The sequence below is a fragment of the Heteronotia binoei genome, chromosome 9 (genome assembly GCF_032191835.1).
Source record: "Heteronotia binoei isolate CCM8104 ecotype False Entrance Well chromosome 9, APGP_CSIRO_Hbin_v1, whole genome shotgun sequence".
In the NCBI taxonomy this organism is placed as follows: domain Eukaryota; kingdom Metazoa; phylum Chordata; class Lepidosauria; order Squamata; family Gekkonidae; genus Heteronotia; species Heteronotia binoei.
The window spans coordinates 48,652,843-48,674,050 of record NC_083231.1 but is presented as its reverse complement, the minus strand read 5'-3'; the positions used below and the strand labels follow the sequence as shown (position 1 = coordinate 48,674,050).

Below are 21,208 nucleotides of genomic sequence, written 5' to 3'. Positions count from 1 at the left end.
CTCCAGGTATGCTATAAAAAGAGCGGGACACCTTAAATTCGCATACAAGTTATAGTCACATGCAATAATAATTTTGTGTGTGTGCAAAATTTTAAAGGGCTGTCTTACATTTACATTTAGTGTTGTCGTTCTTTTGAGTAAATATGGTACATGATATACATAATGCCCTCTCCCTACCATACCAGGTAACATCATATAAAAGGAAGTGGCCCCTTCTTGGTTCATTGAGCTCTTGTTTCCGTAACCTATTCTGTGAGCTCTGTTTCTGTAACCTATTCTCCAGCAAAAAACAGTATGCCTTTTAAAAATGGTGGGAGGAGAGAGGATATTAGGCAGTTAAGAAAAAGGGTGGTCTTGGGGAGTCTTCGCTCTGCTATGGCTATAGCATATTTGTGCCTACAGCTGGGTGCAGTTGGTCATTCTGTACTACTTGGTAAGTTGCTAATATTCATTTTAGAAGGGATGGTGTTAAAGAGATAGGAAATGGTGGATACTTTGGAACCTTTCCAATATGTTCACTTGTGAGTTCACTATTCATGTAAAGTAACTCTTCAGTTACTTCCATTCACGTGAATAATAATGAGATTACTTATTGGGTTTTGGCTCCTTGGAAGCTGATGATGGTGGTTGGAGGACAGGCGCCAAAGGCCATCCGCAGTGTGGAATGTTATGATTTTAAAGAAGAACGCTGGCACCAAGTTGCTGAACTACCTTCCAGAAGATGTAGAGCAGGTACTTATTTGATATTTTGATATTACTTTGATATTTGAATCCATACTGACAGCTTCCTGTTAAGGACAGGTGGAAATTCATAATGTGTGAATGAAAGTGCATTTACCATTTGGCTTTTCATGTATGATTTGCAGACTTGGAAGATACAGATGGTGAAATGGAATGTTCTTCTCTTTCAGGAGTAGTCTATATGGGTGGGCTGGTCTTTGCTGTTGGTGGTTTCAATGGTTCATTGAGAGTTCGCACAGTGGATTCATATGATCCCGTGAAGGATCAATGGACAAGTGTTGCTAATATGCAAGACAGAAGAAGCACTTTAGGAGCTGCTGTATTAAATGGGCTTCTGTATGCTGTCGGAGGATTTGACGGCAGTACAGGTGTGTCATCTTTTAGTAATGCTGTAGTGGCTTTTGTGGGGAGTTGTTATTGTTACAAGTATAGCAATAATTATCATTAGAATTTTCCCTTGAGCAGCTTATGCTCCAAAAATGTTGGAGAGTATTGTTCTTTTTCCAGAAAGGGGTGTTTTTTTTGGTGGGGGGGTCCTCTTTATTCCTCTTCTTTTAAATTCAGACTATAAAAGATCCTATAACATCTGAATTACCGTATTTTTCGGACGATTAGACGCACCGGACCATAAGACGCAACTTCGTCTACGTGCGCAAATGGCCATCTTCGGTGATGCGGGCGCCATTGCAGCCTTCGGGCCGCCTCGGCCGGGGGCCGCACGCAGGCGCGGGAGAAGCATGCCAGCGCCTGTGAAGTGAAGGATTTGCGGTGAGGGCCATCTCGCTGCTTATCTCCCAGCCAGGCACGCAAGCGCGGGGCAAGCACGCCTGGCTGGGAGACAAGCGGCGAGATCGCTCCCTGCAAAGTGCTGGGTTGGTGATGGGGGCGGAGGGAGCGATCTTGCCGTTTGTCTTCCAGCCAGGCGTGCTTGCCCCGCACTTGCGTGCCTGGCTGGGAGACAAGCGGCGAGATCGCTCCCTGCAAAGTGCTGGGTTGGCGATGGGGGCGGAGGGAGCGATCTCGCCGCTTGTCTTCCAGCCAGGCGTGCTTGCCCCGCGCTTGCGTGCCTGGCTGGGAGACAAGCGGCGAGATCGCTCCCTGTAAAGTGCTGGGTTGGTGATGGGGGCGGAGGGAGCGATCTCGCCGCTTGTCTTCCAGCCAGGCACGCAAGCGCGGGGCAAGCACGCCTGGCTGGGAGACAAGTGGCGAGATCGCTCCCTGCAAAGTGCTGGGTTGGCGATGGGGGCGGAGGGAGAGATCTCGTCGCTTGTCTTCCAGCCAGGCACGCAAGCGCGGGGCAAGCACGCCTGGCTGGGAGACAAGCGGCGAGATCACTCCCTGCAAAGTGCTGGGTTGGCGATGGGGGCGGAGGGAGCGATCTCGCCGCTTTTCTTCCAGCCAGGCATGCTTGCCCCGCGCTTGCGTGCCTGGCTGGGAGACAAGCGGCGAGATCACTCCCTCTGCCTCCATCGCCAACCCAGCACTTTGCAGGGAGCAATCTCGCCGCTTGTCTCCCAGCCAGGCACGCAAGCGTGGAGCAAGCACGCCTGGCTGGGAGACAAGTGGCGAGATCGCACCCTGCAAAGTGTTGGGTTGGCGATGGGGGCGGAGGGAGCGATCTCGCCGCTTGTCTCCCGGGGGCTGCAGGCCCCTCCCCCCTCATCTTTTAGTATTCGGACCATAAGACACACGCACTTTCCCCCCCACTTTTTTGGGGGGGGGGGGGAAGTGCGTCTTATGGTCCGAAAAATACGGTATTCTGAATTTTCTCTTTCTGCTTTTTCCTTCTTCCAATTTTCAACAAAACAAAAATAGTACTCCACATTTGCATATAAAAATATTCTTAGTGGGTTTTCCTATAAATAAACACAAGCAATATTTCAGCTGAGTAAGACAGTAGTCTAATGTTGTGTTCATCATTGTCAGCTAATCATACACTTTCTTTCATGAATTGGAAAAAAGTCCATGAGTGTAGTTCACGGTTCCCATTGATAGTTTATAGGAAACCTGAATTGTAGGCAGTTTCAGGAGGGGCTCATGTTGGTTTACAGTAAAACAGCTAGATTCCAGTCCAGTAGTACTTTAGAGACAAACAAGAATTTTGGGGTATAAGCTTTCGAGAGTCAAAGGTCCTTTTGACAGCTAGGGAAGCAATTGTTGACAATTTCTGTAGGCAATTTATTTATAAAATCTATCTTTCTGTATTCCTTTATGACAGGTTTATCCTCAGTAGAAGCCTATAATATGAAGACTAATGAGTGGTTTCATGTGGCTCCAATGAATACGAGGAGAAGTAGTGTTGGTGTAGGTGTAGTTGGAGGTAAGGTCTCCTAGCTTGAGTCTGCTTTGGATCTAACCTAGATTTTTGAGCAAGTTCAAATTCTGACTGTACCATATGATTAATAGGGGGCACTCTTTGCAAAGAGACTAGCAACTTCTTGTATAGTATATTATCTATAGATACTGTTTTAGGAGTAAGAGTGCCCTCTGGTGTTCTGTTAATTTTATTCTTTAGCCACTTTATAGGTACCACAATGACAATTTAAGCTAAATGTTTTCTTTGTGATTTGAAAATATAGACATGTACTTCCTGTTATGGAAGCAAACTACTGTAGTAACTTCAGATGACAAATTCAATTATTATTATTTTTTTGCTAAATAATGCTTACATTTTAAATAACTGATTTCCATAATTAGAAAATTTAATACGAGGTCAAATCTTTTAGATGTTTCTTTTGAAGTGCATCGCATGTCTCGCATATTTAAACTGGGTAGCCTCATTGAAGCTGTTTTAATTTGGTGTTCCTTTAGGGTTGCCAAGTCCAATTGAAGAAATATATGGGGACTTTGGGGGTGGAGCCAGGAGACTTTGGGGGTGGAGCCAGGAACAAGGGTGTGGCAAGCATAATTGAACTCCAAGGGACATTTAGAGGGGCAGAACACCTTTTCAAATGCCTTTCTTCCATAGGAAATAATGAAGGATAGGGCCACCATCTTTTGGGGCTCATAGAATTGGACCCCCTGTTTTGAAACTTGGGGGGTATTTTGGGGAGAGGCACTAGATGCTATACTAAAAATTTGGTGCCTATACCTCAAAAAATAGCTCCCCCAGAGCCCCCAATACCCACGGATCAATTTCCCATTATTCCCTGTGGGAATCGTTCTCCATAGGGAATAACAGACTGCCCAGTAAACATTTCCCTCCCCCCTCACACTTTCTAAAGCGGGGGGGGGAGGGCCTCCAAACCAGGGAATCCCCTGCCCCCTCCCTCTCTCTCACACACACACAAATACTTACTGGGTCTTGTTCCTGCAGAACTTTACTTGCTCTGAAAACGAAAGCAAAAGAAAGGCAGGGGCCGTTCTCTGAGGAAACTGTTACTGATCCTTTCCCATGAAGCCCTTCCTGTTTCCTACTTCCTGCTTAGCCTTAAAGGCACACATTTTAAAAACTGCAGGTTTCTAAACCTGCAGGAGCTCTAAAACTACAGGATTACTGTGGGGGCAGAGCTTCCCCCGCCGGCCAGCTGGCTGGGGGCGGGGAGAAGCCTGTCAAAACAGGGGATCCCCCGCTGGGACCTGGGGATTGGGAAGCCTATGTTCCTTAAATTTTAAGACTATAAAAATTTATAGAAAGTGTTCATATAGTATAAAGGAGAAGATAAAAACATGCATTTTTGGCTTGGTTCAGATGCAATGCTGAACTATGGTTGAGCATTAGAATCTTATAATGGTGGCTCAAGCTCCTTTGTATAGGCAAATTGTTGTTAGTTTGAGGGCCCAGGTATAATTTCTTGGGGCCTGGTACAAACCTGCAACATGACCTCCCCCACATGCACCAGTACCACAATATCTCTTCCCTTATATACAGTCTCATGAGCTATGAACAGAGATTGCTTTAATTCTGAAGTTACTGTTACATATTCAGTATTTCTGAAAAATGCCTGCCTTTGCTATTTTGTTTAATAATAATAATCAGCCCAAGAGTCCTACAAGTTCAGTAACTATTTTGTAAAGTTTTGTCATTAAAAGGAGTTTAATCTGTCAGTGTGCTTTAGTTTTCTGGACTTTGTGGACAAGATACCTTTATGGAATGCTTGCAGTTTTTGATGAGTACTACCTTGAGAAATCTTCTTTCAGCTTCTGTAACAACCATTGGCAGTGTGGAAAATACATAGGGCTATCATACTTCACTTAGTTGTTTAATGTTTAGTTGTTGCAGACTCAGTCTCTGTATTGAAATAATTTTCGTTATGATTTTGTCCATCTGTTTTTCTAGCTGCTGTATTGTCCAACTGCAGAAAAACTGGAGGACAGATTGGTGTCCTTTTTGTTTCCTTTTTAACCTTCTTTTTCCTCCTAAGGGGGAACCTGTTGTTGTTGTTGTGTTATTGTTATTATTAATTGAATTTAATAATCACCCTATCCTGGTTTACACCAGTCTCTGGGCAATGTACAGGGCATGTACCATAAAATCAACACACAGTTAAAAGCCAATATAAAACTAATGAATTGAAACTAGAATTAAAAAATTTGAAGAGCCGAGATGGCATGAGTTTTTTGTTCCCATTCTGGATTACTAGGATGTCATGGGGGGGGGGGGGGGGTGTGGAGAAAACTTGCAAGGCATTGGCGGGAAGGAAGAGAAAAGGAAAGATGCCAGCTGATGAAAATCGTTGCTGCCCTCAACCAAAAGCTTAACTAACAATCTGCTGATCAAAATATGTGGAATAATAAATTGTATATAATTAAATCCACAATACAAAAGTTGTATCAGCCAATCATGAACATAATGCTCATCATATGCATTGGACAAATCACGTCACACCACAATAATCCAGGGCAACTGGTTGAATACATGCCATCCATGGCATTTCCATCAGGACTCATGGTGCTGCATTCTGGATCCACTGGAGCTTCTGGATCAGGCCAGCATAGAGCAAGTTACAGTAATAATAATAATAATACTTTTTATTTATATCCCGCCCTCCCCGCCGGGGCAGGCTCAGGGCGGCTCACTACAATGTACAATAAAAAACCATACATGATAATTACAATTACAATTATATAAAATCATCATTAAATCATTAAAACAACTTGTATTAAAATTAACATTGTGGTGCTATAACTTAGTTCTATAAAATTCAGTGATTAAAACATATCCAGCAAAACTTTCTTGGCTCGGTATTAAGAGAAGGCTATTTTGAAGAGGTAGGTCTTGCAGACCCTGCAGAATTGGTCTAAATATCGCAGGGCCCGCACCTCCTCCGGGAGTTGATTCCACAGTAGTGGAGCTGTAATGGAGAAGGCCCGGTCCCACGTAGTCTTCAATCTGGCCTCCCTTGGCCCAGGGATATTCTGGAGGTGACTGTTGTGTGGATTACTGTGGCTAGGTCAGGGTGCAACAAGAAAGGAGCCAGTTGCCAAACTTGGGAAAGGTGAAAGAATACCTACTTGGCAATATGCATTACCTGGGCCTCCACTGATAAGGAGGTATCCAGAGTCACCCCAAACTCCTGACAGATGGTGCCATAATTAATGGTGCCCTGTCAAGAGCTGGAAGCCTGCACTCCAGTCCTGAAGCCCCCAGCTACAGAACCTAGCTTAAAAGAACGGCTGAACTATCAGGAATGTGCCTGTTCCAGTTTTTAACAAATAAGATGCTAAGATGTAAGTATTTCAATATCAATATATACAGGGTTTTTTTTGAAGGGTTTCTATGCTTAGTTTAGCACATTCCAGCCTATGACTGATTGATAGTGATTGATAGCTTCTTTGTTTTAATGTTTCTGACACAGCCACTGCACCATATCTCACAGTGGCTCAATAAAAACTCTTAAAATGTGTGTTAAAAATAATGGTTCAATTTAATACTGAAAACATACAGAGACTACCAGACTATTTTTTTTATGTTTTCTATGACCCTTTTCCTATCATTTTAGTCAGTTCCAAATAGACTCTTGGGGTTTCTGGTTTGATGAAAGAAATACATATTTTACCCTCATTTATTAGAGGTCATTATTCATGCACCAGCAAAGATTTTATCAGTATACCGGGGGGGGGGGGGGGGGAGACTTGCTAATGACAAAAATATGATTCTATAGCAGCTCCTGAGATTGTAATCAATATGTAAACAGTTCTTGCCATTGCTTACGTTATGTATGAATAAAAACAATGCAACAATGAGATCATTCAACAATTTTAAAAAAGTTATCTTTGAGATTTTCCACCTTTAACCTGCTTTGGGCAGTGTCTTAATTTCACCATCATTCCTAGCCCTCAGAAGCAATTTAAGCTATTGAACGAAAACTCTTTAACAAAAGCAGAATATGGCAACAAAAGGAGTTTGCAGTATTGTGAATGCTGACTAGCATCATCCAATAAATAGCATCAGTGCAGCAGCCTTCTGTAAACGGAAATGTACAGGGATTCAGTTACTCTGAGTGTCAATCCAACTGTTTTAAGTTAGTTGCATGACAGCCTCTCCTTTTTAGTTAAAATATGCTAGTTAAATTGTGGTCTTGGAGTTTTCATCCTCCGTGATGTTAACAGGCCTTCAGGGTAGCTTATTCTCTCTGTATGTATGCCAGTGTACTGAATTCGGCAATCTTATTTTCAGGCATGCTGTATGCAGTTGGTGGCTATGATGGTGCATCACGTCAGTGCCTTAGTACAGTGGAGTGCTATAACTATAGTACAAATGAATGGACCTACGTTGCAGAAATGGGCACTAGGCGTAGTGGAGCAGGTGAGCAACCCAAACAGACTAGGATTAAGCAAGGATGTTGGAATGCAGGCATAATACTAAAACATAATTAAGATTAATTGTATTTAATGAATGAATTCCAGATCCTGGTTTGGACACTAATCTAACCATAGTTGGTGGAGAGGCTTGCATTCAGTCACACTAACTATAGTTATTTAAGATTAAACTGTGGTTCTGCATGATGTCTGAAGTGAGCCACAGAGTCTTATGACAGCATAAAGTAGAATGAATTTATTATGGCATAAACTTTTGTGAGGAAGAACTCATTTTGTTACACCTCTGAAAAATTACCTCTGACTCATGACAGCGTTATAGCGTGATGAACCTTTTTGTCTATAAGGTGTCACATGACTCTTGGTTACATGTATGGAATTATTAAATATTAACACTCATCCTGATTATTGCATACAAACACTGTGATGCTGTATTGCGGTACTATTTTGTGCTGTACCACCTTGCTGTCATGTCATCTTGCTGAATCATCTTGCTGCACTTTGATGAATGTTGTAATTGGTTTTATTAAGATTTTATTGTGATTTTATTTCTATTTGCTGTACTCCACTCTGAGCCCCCCCAAATAATAATAATAAGAGTTGAAACTATCATTTCAAGAAGATTCAGAGGTAAAGGCCAGTAAGAATGCAATCAGTTTTTTGGATAGCCCTGTGCGTTCCATTTTGTTCCATACCTGGTTCTTTATCTGTTCTTTTGATGCCAGTCCTCAGCTTTCAACTTGGAAACATTATGGTAGGTCCTACAATTATATGAGTGAAGGGAGTTCAGAGAGACGGGAAAATTTTCTGCTGAGGGTCAGGGGACCTTCACATACAAATGAACCACAGAACTGAGGGCTGCAGTGAGGAGAGGAAAATGCTAGAGGAGGAAGAGATAATTATGCATAATCTTTTCCCTCTTCTTTTCTTCAGCCACCATCCCCTCAGTACTGCAGTGCATTTTGTATGAGGACCCTTTATCCCTCAGTAGAGGATTTGGGGGGGCACACAGGAAGCTGCTAGGGAATATATGTCTTAATGAGATCCTTCCGCTTGCCCTTCCTTAGGATCCAGCCCATTCTTTCTTGTTGAATTGTCTCTGTTAGTCAAGCATTTTACACTGCAGATCCAGCATGTGCTTTTTATCTAAGGGTAAACGCCATCCATTGTGTGTTAGAACAAAGTGACTAACAGGGTGCTCCTATGCTTCACCTTAAAAGGTCTTTGAATGACAACTTAACCTTATGCTGGTGTATCCAGGAAAAAGAAACTTGGTTGTAGGCAGGGATTCAAACCCACATCATAAGAACATAAGAGAAGCCATGTTGGATCAGGCCTGTGGTCCATCCAGTCCAATGCTTTCTGTCTCATAGTGGTAGGGTGGCCAGACCGTCCCGGTCTCCCGGGACATTAAAGGTCCCGGTTTAGGCAGCCCCGGAGCCGGTGGGCCGCGGGCGCCGGCGGGGAAGGCGGCGAGTGAGGGAGGGAGCGTCCCTGCGCCTGCGCAGGGACGCTCCCTCCCTCACTCGCCGCCTTCCCCGCCCACGCGCGGGGCCCGGCGGCAGTGGTGGAGGCCTCTCCGTGGCCTCCGCTGGTCGCTGGAAGCCCTCCAGAGACTCTGGAGGGCCTCCAGGGACCAGCGGAGGCCGCGGGGAGGCCGCGGGGCACCCGGCGCTGGTCCCGGAAGGCCTTCCAGAGCCTCTGGAAGGCCTTCCGGGACCAGCGCCGGCCAGCGAAGGCTTCCCCGCGGCCTCCGCTGGTCCCTGGAGGCCCTCCAGAGACTCTGGAGGGCCTCCAGGGACCAGCGGAGGCCGCGGGGAGGCCGCGGGGCACCCGGCGCTGGTCCCGGAAGGCCTTCCAGAGGCTCTGGAAGGCCTTCCGGGACCAGCGCCGGCCAGCGAAGGCTTCCCCGCGGCCTCCGCTGGTCCCTGGAGGCCCTCCAGAGACTCTGGAGGGCCTCCAGGGACCAGCGGAGGCCGCGGGGAGGCCGCGGGGCACCCGGCGCTGGTCCCGGAAGGCCTTCCAGAGCCTCTGGAAGGCCTTCCGGGACCAGCGCCGGCCAGCGAAGGCTTCCCCGCGGCCTCCGCTGGTCCCTGGAGGCCCTCCAGAGTCTCTGGAGGGCCTCCAGGGACCAGCGGAGGCCTCGGGGAGGCCGCGGGGCACCCGGCGCTGGTCCCGGAAGGCCTTCCAGAGCCTCTGGAAGGCCTTCCGGGACCAGCGCCGGCCAGCGAAGGCTTCCCCGCGGCCTCCGCTGGTCCCTGGAGGCCCTCCAGAGACTCTGGAGGGCCTCCAGGGACCAGCGGAGGCCGCGGGGAGGCCGCGGGGAGGCCGCGGGGCACCCGGCGCTGGTCCCGGAAGGCCTTCCAGAGCCTCTGGAAGGCCTTCCGGGACCAGCGCCGGCCAGCGAAGGCTTCCCCGCGGCCTCCGCTGGTCCCTGGAGGCCCTCCAGAGACTCTGGAGGGCCTCCAGGGACCAGCGGAGGCCGCGGGGAGGCCGCGGGGCACCCGGCGCTGGTCCCGGAAGGCCTTCCAGAGCCTCTGGAAGGCCTTCCGGGACCAGCGCCGGCCAGTGAAGGCTTCCCCGCGGCCTCCGCTGGTCCCTGGAGGCCCTCCAGAGTCTCTGGAGGGCCTCCAGGGACCAGCGGAGGCCGCGGGGCACCCGGCGCTGGTCCCGGAAGGCCTTCCAGAGCCTCTGGAAGGCCTTCCGGGACCAGCGCCGAAGCAGCCTGTCGGTCACTTCCGGGTTCCTGTCCTGCATCTCGACCTGTGTTATTAGTGACAGGCTGCTTCGGCGTGCCGCTGCGCCGGCCCCCTGGGCCCCACAACGATGGGACCGATGCCACAGGGACGGGCTCGAAACACTCTATAACCCCTCAAAAGAACAGCAGTCTAGCTCGCTTCCCCCGAGCCCTGCCGCCATAAGCCTCAAGGGGGCTCATTTTGTGGCATCTCCCGGCGGGAGGGTGGCACCCGCACGGGACACATATCAAATGAAAGAGGGGGCGCAGGGCTATCAGAAACAGCCGGCGGAGGGAGTCGGGAGAGCACCCCACTGGGGGATCCACACCCCGAAAGTGATGAAGGTGGCGCAGATAGAGCCAACAGAGCAAACAGGACAAAATAAATAGGCTGCATTATGCAGCACAGTTGAGAAAGTGCCTTATCCCATATACTGATGAAGTATATACAGGATTTCAGAACAAAATTGTTTCCGGCGGTGATATTTGGGGGATTTTTGGGGATGTCACAGGAAGTGCTGTGAAGTCACTTCCTGTTTCCGGCAGTGGCATTTGGGGGAAATGATGTCATTTGGGGGAAATGATGTCACAGGAAGTGATGTCACTTCCAATTTCCGGCAGGTGACGCGGGGAAATGATGTCACAGGAAGTGATGTCACTTCCTGTTTCCTGTGGTGGCATGCCGTCACCGGAAGTGACGTCACTTCCTGTTTCCGGCGGCACCCCTACCTCCCCCCCCCAATGTGTCCCTGGCTGGCCTTCAGACATTATGGTCACCCTACATAGTGGCCAATACCCAGGTGCCATCAGGAGGCCCACCAGCAGGACCAAGCTCCGTGAGCCCTCCCACTGTTGCCCCCCCCCCCAAGAATACAGAACATCACTGCCCCAGACATAGTGTTCCACCTATACATTGTGACTAATAGCCAGTGATGGACCTCTGCTCCATATGTTTATCCAGTCCCCTCTTGAAGCTGTCTATGCTTGTAGCCACCACCACATCTGCAAAGGTCCATGGAGTATCTTCATCACAGGGCTTCTGCTCAGACTACTGTGTTTCTTCTAGTGGCAGATGCCATGTTCCTTTTGTTTCCTCTTCTGCTATGTACTATACTGTGCAGTGGTAGTGGCTGGAAGTCAAGAGTCATGGCTGCATCACTGTGTGCTGATTGGCTGTCTCCATCTGCTTGTTGGGTGGCAGGGCTGCTTTGCTCTCTGCACCTTGTTGGGGGAGATGCTGTCACATACTTGTGCTTGGCAGAGCAGCTATCAGATACCAATAACAGTGCCCACAATTTGTCAACGTTTTGTGGCTGGACTGTAAGAAGCCAAGTTATGAATCAGGATGTCCCTGGTTCAGAGTGTCTCTACTTTGCTGTAGCCTTTGGCAAGCCATGTTCTTTGTCTCAGCACCCAATATGCAGCATACAAGTAATAATGGCCTGCCTTTCAGGCCTGTTGTAAGGAAGACTAGACTCTGACAGTCTTTAACAACGCATTTGGAAATATGAAATATTGACTTGTATTTGTTAATATGAAATGTATGTCTGTGCATGATTTGTTACAAATGAAAACACTTTTTGAGGTGGCGTTTCTGATCTGCAGAAACTTGACAATATCCCAAAAGTGGATATTGAAGACACTTCAAGTTAACATTGACTAATTTTATATTTTATTTGCAGGTGTTGGTATCTTAAACAACTGTTTGTATGCTGTAGGAGGACATGATGGTCCTCTAGTTAGGAAAAGTGTTGAAGTGTATGATCCCACTGTCAATACATGGAAACAGGTTGCAGATATGAATATGTGCAGGAGAAATGCAGGTAAATATTACAGTCCAAAAGCAACTGGAAATAGAAAATGTATTTAAAGCACTTACTTCCATAATGGGCAATCTAGCAGTACGGCCAATGTACTAACCCAAATGACATGAATGCCCATAGAGAACAATGGGAGATGCCTGAAGGCCCTTTGGATATAATAGGATCCAGGAATGCCAACTGGCTCCATGGGAATAGCACACACAAATTGCAAACAAACTGTGGAATTTATTTTAGAAGTGCTGATCTGGAGATTAGACTAACAGCCTCCACAGTAGAATGACATTCTCTGGCACCAGATCTGGGACTGGAATGACAGCTCCCAGACTGGAATGATGTTTGCTGGGAGCAGCATAAATGTTCTGGGGCCAGAATGACTGGCCCCAGAGTAGAATGACTGTCCCTGGGACTGGGATCAGTGCTCTTGGAGTGGAATGACATCCCCCAGATTCAAAGACAATCCCTGAGAATAGAAAAATGTTTTATGATAGGAAGGATAGCCCCCAAAAGGGGATGACAGTCCCTAGAGCTGGAATCAGTGCTCTAACCCCTGTTAAGTCTCTCTGCCTGTGTGTAATCTTATCTCTCCAGGGGCTGACATTCCACTTTGGGGGCTGTCATTCCAGTCACAGAACACTTGTGCCATTCCCAGAACCATCATTTCACTGTGGGAGCTGTCATGCCAGTGCCAAAGCAATATATCTGGTCCCACAGACTGTCAGTGCACTCTGGGAATTGTCATTCAAGGCCTAGAGCAGATTTCCCCAAATCTCTTCCACATTCTTATTGCGAATTTTCTGTCCTGCAATGTATTTCAAGTCAGTTGACGTTCCTGACTCCCATTATATTTGATGGGTCTTCTGGCATATCCCTTTGTTCCCTGAGGGCATTATTGTCATTCTTCCTCATAGTCTCTGTGCATCATACATATGGGATCTCAGGCATGTGTGCAGAGCCTCAGAACTATAAAAGCTTTAAAACTTCAAGTGTGAGCCTCCCCTTCTATAACAGCGATTCACTGTGGGGCTATACTCACCTATTGGTTCTTGCTTAACTGCTGCAGTAGCAGCTGCCTCGAAAGGGAATTTCTCATTCTCAGTTTCTTCAAGCTATGCATGTAAATACTGTGAAAAAATATACATAGGTGTCAACTGCATGCTCATGGCACAGCACACAACATTTAAGAATTTTTCTGCCAGCAAGGGAAAAATCCCATTCATCGACAGACATAGCCTTTTCCTTTTGTTTTGGGAAGGAACATAAAGTGAACTCCTGCAACCATTGCTTTAAGTTTGCAAAACAAGCCAGGTGCAATTGTGATAACAGACTAAACTCTCTGTTGTGAGAGAAAGCTCTTACTGTAGATCAGATGGCTGCATCCTCATATACAGTCCCCACTATACCAGCAATGATAACATCAGATTCTGTGGCTTCATTGTTGAGCCATCCAAACAACTCCCACTCTAATCAGCAGAAACAGAGCTCTAGTGCAAAGAAGTCCTCTGAGCTTAAGAAGCAGAAATTAAAGGCTGCTAAACATCATACTTTGGAGGAGTTAGCACATGACTTTAAAAAAAATAAAAGGAAGAACACATCAAAACATGGGGAGCCATCTATACTCACCAACATTTCAGTGGAACCTCAGAAATCAGTGCTAGCATAGAACACTGAGACTATCACACGAGTCCTGAAAGTCTTTCAGAAGGATTTGGAAGTGAGCACTCAGTTGCTGGAGAATGTGCTAGGATCATCATCATCATCCCTTTCAGAGAGCAGATTGAAGATACATTAGTAGATGTGCCTACAAACTGGAATCTAAAATGTCAGTCTCAGGCAAGAGAAAGCTGACTCCTGGCATCAGATAAGTGATCAATACTGAGACATGCAGGAATGCAGCAGTTGTGCCTGTTCTTGGTATTGGGAGTTTTTCCATGCAGATAAAGTGACTTTGCAATTAGGCTTATCCTTTTTTCTGAAAGCAGTTCCGCATGTTGCAAGATATAGTGCTCCCAGATTTTTTTCCCCCAAGGCCAACAACAGAGCCAGTACTACACACTTTAGATGTTAAAAGGGCTTAGGCTTTTTATATTGATAGAACCCTACATTTCCATAAGGATCCACATCTTTTTGTCTGCTGTGGAGGCCATAGAAAGAGTTTAAAGATTTCATCTCTGCAGCTGAGTAATTGGATTGTAGAACTGATATCATTGTGTTACACCCTTTCAAAGAAGCCTCTGCCACAAACTATCAGCTCATTCAACACAGGCAACTGCAATATCCACTGCCTTTTTCAAGGGAGTCTCCATACTAGATTTCTGTAAGGTGGCCACTTGGACATGTTTCTCAACATTCATAAGAAATTACACAATGGACATTAGAGCAAGGAGAGATGCAGCATTTGCCAAAACTGTTTTAAATTCATTATTTTCATAAATTGGTAGCACAGTAGTTCATGCTTTATTTTGTTACTAATAACTTTTAAACAACATTTATGTTCCCATCTGCAGTGTGTAAAGTTTGCTAATCTATCCCAAATGTGTGATGCACAGAGATCCTGAAGAAGAAAAACAGGTTCCTAATGTGTAACTGATGTTCTTTGAGTGGTCATCTGTGCAGTCACACAACCCACCCAGCCTTCCCTGCATGTAATTTATCTAGCCTGCTGCATCATTGGGAAGAACTGATGGATAAGCATGACCCAGCCCAGGTGTGGTAACCAGCTGTTATGGGAGGAAAGGCTCACACTCAGAATTGTAAAGTCTTTATAGGTTCTGAGGCGCTTGAGAACCCATATGTGTGACTGCACAGATGACCACAGATGACCAGTTACTTGTAAGCAACCTATTTTTCCTTTTAGTACATCCCCTGCAGACAACATTCTTTTAAAAGGACAGTCAATTCCAGGATCTGGAGCAGCAGTCATTGAAGCTAATGCCAAGTCACCCTGCCAAATTTGCAGAGAATGCAATCCTTCCTCTCCTCAAGACCACCAGATTTCAAGCACATTCAGCAAAGAACCTCCACTTTACTGTTACATGAGTTTCCACACATGTGCACTGTTCTTTTCAATGGACAACGAGTTCCAGGTCTGGCGCAGTAGTCATTGAAGCTAATGCCAAAAGAGATTGACTGGAAGTGCTCTTTTGCATGGATCCAGTTGGTTATAAAAAAATTGTTGCCTGGAAAAGCAGTGAAGTCAAAGAACAACATGATGAGCACATGTTCCTGCTAGCTTGGTAAACATCTGAACTCTAAAACAACATGGAATTTTTTCAGGGATGGTTGTTTCATTTCACTAAGTGCAGATTGTAATACCATTCCAGGAAACAAGTGTAACAATCGGAAACAGTGATTTTTGTGTATATTTTCAGTTTGGAAATTCCATTATGTTCACCTCTAGTGCTCACTCAGACTCACTCTTCATAGTTATGGAGAGGTTCAAAATGTGGTGATGGGAGATGTGTTGAAAATGCTGACATGAGTAAAATTCCCAAGCTTATACAATTAAACATGCACAGCCCCTAAGCTTGTATCTGCACCAGTGTATCTTCATTATACTCCTCAGCATTTTGGTTTCATCCTTCCCAAGTATGTTTCGTAAACTTGGCAAATTGGATGCTCTTAGATTGAAGTCACAATTCTCCTGTAATAACTGGGGAGCAGTCTTAATAGTCTTTGTGCTCTGTATACATCTAGATTTGTATCTGTGTTTAAACATTGATGTATTATATTATTTAGCATGTGATAAAGGCACAAAATTAAGTTCTTAACTATAAGAACAGTAAGTATTTTTGTACACTGGAGTGCTTCCAGATTAATACAAAAGGTAACGCATTTACAGTAGTCGAGAACTGTAAAACAAGTGCAACTTCGCCATATATCGTATAGTTAACCATCATGTGTTTGAATATTTATGCTTATTTTGTAACCTAATTTATCTAGCATATTAATCTTCCAACAGGCCTCTCTGTGCTGAACAAGTTGTCCATTCAATGACAGGGTGGAGAAAACTTGCTAAGCCAACTTTTAAAATTAATTAGTGGTTGAATGCTCTAGTGCTGTGGTAACACATAGTCACAGGAAGAAGACAGCTGGCAAAGAAGGGAGGAGGGGTGGTTGTAAGGATGTCAGTGCACCTATTGAACAATGTGAGTGACTTTCATGAAATAATATTCCTCATAGTTTTGAGATAACAATAGATGTGAAACCCTGAATTTTCCCAGTAACAAAATTTGGTAGTTCTGAGTGCTAGGTAAAATCACTAGCCAAAGGGTGTACTGGTTAGAGTATCATGCTAAAATTCAGGCGACCCTGATGCAATCCCTGCTTTGCTATGTAGCTTTGGCAGGTCACTCTCTGTTAGCCTAATATACCTCACCACAGAGTTGTAAGGAAAAATATGGAGCAGGGGAGAATGATGTACACACTATACAGATCTGAGCTCCTTGGAGGAAGAGAAAGATAAAAATGTATTATGTAATGAATGAATACATTGAGGAAAGCCTGCATGTCTCTCCTTTCTTGGAGAAAGAGCAGAGTAAGCCTGTATTAAATGAGAAAAGAATGCTTTGAGGAAGACCTGCATGTTAGTCTTGTTTCTTTTTAGTTATAAAAAGATCCCCTAGAGAGACCTTAACACTTGACACCTTTGGCTAGCTAAGAAATCAAATTGACGATGCTATTTTCTCCTTTTTCTTTTGTTTTGCCTTAGGAGTTTGTGCTGTGAATGGGCTCTTATATGTAGTCGGAGGAGATGATGGTTCTTGTAACTTGGCAACAGTGGAATATTATAACCAAACCACAGATAAGTGGACAGTTGTATCATCTTGTATGAGTACAGGAAGGAGCTATGCAGGTAATAGCGAATAAATGTTGAAAAAAGTCTGGAGGTGATGGTGAGCTCATTGTTCTTCTCCAGTAAACATGTAAATATTAGCCCCAAATCCCTTGGGAGGTGGATGGGGGAAGAAAGGGAATTTATGGTAGGAAGTTCTTGAAATCCCAACCTTGGAATGCACTTTTTTATTTTCTCTGGAATCTTTTCTTCAGTGGATTAGATGAATGTTGTCCAGAGGGCAAAAGAGAAACAGCAGGGAATTCTGGAACAACTCCAGACCTGAAGGCCACACTGCAAGGAAAAGGCTTGGTTTATATAGTGCAGGAATTTCAAGTCAAAAAAAGTTCTTTTCTTTTCAGGCTTGGACAGAGAAGAGCAAGTGAGCCAGGCATATGTTCTAGTTGGCCAAAAGGGATGAGGGGGCAGTTAAAGGTCTTGGAAATTTGCAAAGAAGGAAAAAGAATGGACGCATCCTGTGGGGAAGTAGAAGCAGTCCCATTTTGATGTGGAAAATCTGGGGTTTGGATGGTTTTGTGTGTGTTATGTTATGGGAGCAGCCCCGTGGCGCAGAGTGGTAAAGCAGCTGTACTGCAGTACTGTGGTCTGAACTCTCTGCTCACGACCTGAGTTCGATTCCGGTGGAAGCTGGATTCAGGTAGCTGGCCCAAGATTGACTCAGCCTTCCATCTTTCCGAGGTCAGTAAAAAGAGTACCCAGCTTGCTGGGGGGAAAGTGCAAAAGACTGGGGAAGGCAGTGGCAAACCACCCCGTAAAAAGTCTGCCATGGACACGTTGTGAAAGCAACGTCACCCCAGAGTCGGAAACGGCTGGTGCTTGCACAGGGGACCTTTCCATTTTCCTATATTATGGGAAATGCTAATGTGAGTATGCTGGTTGAGTGCTGAGGAGCTTTGATTAATGGTCTGGTAGCCTGTCAGAGTGTAAAGCTCAGTTTCTTTCTAGAATGTCTGTTGATCTCACTAAGCATGAAATTAGATATGGCTTGCTCACTCTGCTGGTTCTCCTGGCTTCATTGCGCTACGTTTGTTCATTGGCCTTCCCAAAGCTAGAGATAACAGAAGCTGATCCCAGGATCAATACTGGGAGCAGGGCTAGAAATGAAGGCTTTCTGACAACAATCTAGCCTTGCAGAAATCTATAACTGAACCTTTAAAGCACTAAATGGTTATGGTTCATGGTCTCTGGAGGACTGTCTCCTTCCATACTATCTACCCCACTTGTTAAGATTCACCTCTCATGCTCTGCTTTCTGTACCCCTGCATTCAGATGTGAGCACCACTGTAAGCCCCTGAACAAAGATTCCTCTCACAAGTGGTCCCGATCCAAACAAAATATCATAACAAAACAAATAAGTTGGTTTACTATTAACCATGAATCTCTAGTAATAAAAGACCAGGGGTTATCTTCCCAATATATGACATGTAATAAGAAAGCTTTTATGTAACATGTCATGTTTGAAACAGTTACAGAAAGTTAAATTAGCTGCTTTTTAATAGAGGGTAAGAGTTAAGATTGGTTTTCTTATCTTGTTTTAATGTAACTCATGCACCTGCTTATTGGCCTATTTGCACTTGTGTTGATTATTTCATATTTAGTTAAGAACCAGTCACTTGTCTAGATAATAATCAAATAATTAAGATAGAAGAGGTTTAGAAAATGATAAGACCAATATTTTTGTAGTATTTTTCTATAAATATGCCCAATTGGTGTTAAGCAAATCAGTTTTCTCTGAACAGAAGTCTCAGAAGAAGGCTAAATGATTTGTCGGTATGGGTGTGATTGGGCTTGTTGATAATTCCAAAAATCAGTGAGATAATAACCTGAAACCTTTGATTTGCTTTTAAATATTACTCACTATAAAATGATTATGTAGTGTTAGGAACTTTTGAGATTTTTAGCACTTATTTTTACAGTAATTTCAGGGTTAATTTTCACATTCCCGTATTCCTTAATGTCTTGCATAATATGAGAACTGTTTATCTTTTTTTCCCCATAAAAGTTAAGTCTCTGAAGCTTTTTGGCTTGGTTCCCTAGTTCTAGTCCAAAGAACTAAACTCACACCATACTTGTTTGTGTTGTCATATTTAAGAGAAACAGTCTTTAATAGATAAATCCTGGAGAACTTGGCCACTAAATGGTTTTAAAAAGGCAAAGTCCTTTAAAAAATTGCTTTGTCTGGATTCTCTAATTGGTTCAGGAGTAAAGGCTTCTTGTTACAGTCTTAGCAGTAGTTGGCTGCTATTCTACTTTTATAAATTGTGCTGTGAATATTGAAAGGTAGTACATAAATTTGTATTTAAGGTCTAAGATTTCTTTTATCACACATTTATTAATTGCTTTACTTTGGCATAAAATTGTTTACATTTTCTCTACAGATTATATTTATAATCTAAATTGGCCAATTTCTATAATTGTGCTGAATCAACATGGCAATTCCACTCAAATTGCTATCTTTGCACAACACTTTTTAACTTTTTCACGTGCTTTAATAGACCAACTATTTAGAAATATTGCAATGAATAAGAATGTAAGTCTTGTATAACTCTGAGTGAATTTGGAGTGTGGTTTCCTACATTTAGGTAATGCAGTATTTAATTTCAGTAAGAGCAGTACCTCAGTTGTTCATTGGTCTTTTATTTCTCTGTTTCTAGGTGTAACAGTTATTGACAAACCATTGTGAGTTGGAGAGATTTTACCTTGATTGTGCACTAGAAGAAAGCTTCAGCGTTATTGAAGTGAATAAGCATTAAAGCGCTTCTCAAGTTATAGCTGCACATTGAGCATGTTGGAAGCTGTGATCTACCATTAAAGACGGAAATGAAGATTATTCTAGGTTGAAGCAATGTGCAATAATGCTTTATTTGACATTAAGCCACATCTGATTGAGATGTAGCAAAGATATATGGACCACAGTTCTTCGTTGGATCTCTGGGCAAAATTCCTTTAAGGACCAGTCTTGTCTGTTATGGTTGAATCTGGATTTTTTAAAATCTGGATTTTAAATTGAATCTGGATTTTTTTTTAAAAAAAGTGAAAGATAAAGTGGTTTGTCCTGTGTCTTTTTTTCCCAAAGAAAAAGAGAAATATCCATGAACGGCAGGTTTTCAGAAACAGTGTTGAATCCTTACTCAATACTACAACTGGCATGAGAACCTGGTTGCTTTTTGGGGTGGGGAGGAATACTCTTTGGTTACATAACTATTGTCTGCATATTAAATGTGCAAGTAGCTTTCCTTTATACCTGTTTGAAATATCATGATTCTCTTTATAATTGGGACAGTACTTTGAAGTATGCCAGTACTGTGTTGTAAAATAGAAGTGTATATTTTGATATTAATTGATGCTTTAACAATAATGCCACTTGCAGAAAAGATACAGTGCTCCTGAAATAAGTATAATTTCAAAATGTTTTTTAAGTTTACTAATTATCTTTGTTTACTATTTTTTTTGTTTTTGTTTTGATGTATACTGTCATTAAGTTTAATATGCAGCATGACCATAATTACAGGTTTTTAACGAATGTATGGAGTTCTGTTTTACTTGCATGGCATTTAAAAGGTTCAGTGTAATTCTAGCTGCTATTGAAGACTACATACTGTATGTGAACATGTTTGTAAAGAAATGGCATTTTGATTCCTGGATGCTTTAAATATGACCAAAATTATTGTCATTTTGACGTATTTTCTTTAATAAAACTTTGCATATTTTTTTTCTTAAAGTTTGTTTGGGACTTGTTTTTAATCAAGGCGCCTGTCATGGGAAACGGAGGACCCACAACTCCTTTTTGCCTGCTGTGGTACTGCTGGATTCTTAAGAGCATGACCATTTCTGGGAAGACAGATGGAAGGAATTGTGCATGTTTTGTTGGCGGGGGGGGGGGGGGGAGCTTGTAGGGTGAAGTACTACTAGTTTGCAAACAGAGAGAACAAGACAAAATGCTGCTACTTTAACATACAGAGAAATGGGTTTGGCTTAAACACCAGGAACCTTTTAAACAAACAGCAGTTCAGTTATAGAAGAAGCTGCTTGGTCTTGCTGTGTTTTCTTAATCCTTTGGAGATAGGGTTGCCAGGTCTGAATCGGGAAATACCTGGAGACTTTGGAGGTTGGAGCCAGGAGCAAGATTGTGACAAGCACAATTGAACTCCAGTGGGAGTTCTGACCATCTGGAACCGTGCTCCTTTTAAATGCCTTCCCTTTAGGGAAAAAATGGGGGATGGGGGCACCTTCTTTTGGGGCTCATAGAATTGGACCCTCTAGTGCAATATTTCTGAAATGTGGAGGTTGTTTTTT

The 21,208-nt window shown here is 43.9% G+C and overlaps 2 protein-coding genes across 3 annotated transcripts in view; one reads left to right on the top strand and one right to left on the bottom strand.

Annotated features, from left to right (window-relative positions):
• The window catches only part of KLHL2 (kelch like family member 2), a 64,177-nt gene extending 43,544 nt beyond the window's left edge, over positions 1-20,633 (top strand). For both annotated transcript variants that reach the window (XM_060246560.1, XM_060246561.1), the window contains 7 exons: positions 615-732; positions 912-1,109; positions 2,960-3,061; positions 7,361-7,489; positions 11,920-12,060; positions 16,769-16,912; positions 19,567-20,633. In XM_060246560.1, coding sequence (XP_060102543.1) covers positions 615-732; positions 912-1,109; positions 2,960-3,061; positions 7,361-7,489; positions 11,920-12,060; positions 16,769-16,912; positions 19,567-19,595 — 861 coding nt within the window. In that variant the 3' untranslated portion in view covers positions 19,596-20,633. The remainder of the gene's footprint in view (positions 1-614; positions 733-911; positions 1,110-2,959; positions 3,062-7,360; positions 7,490-11,919; positions 12,061-16,768; positions 16,913-19,566) is intronic.
• Positions 1-21,208, bottom strand: part of TMEM192 (transmembrane protein 192) — a 488,151-nt gene that overhangs the window by 79,771 nt on the left and 387,172 nt on the right. The gene's annotated exons all lie outside the window — the stretch shown is intronic.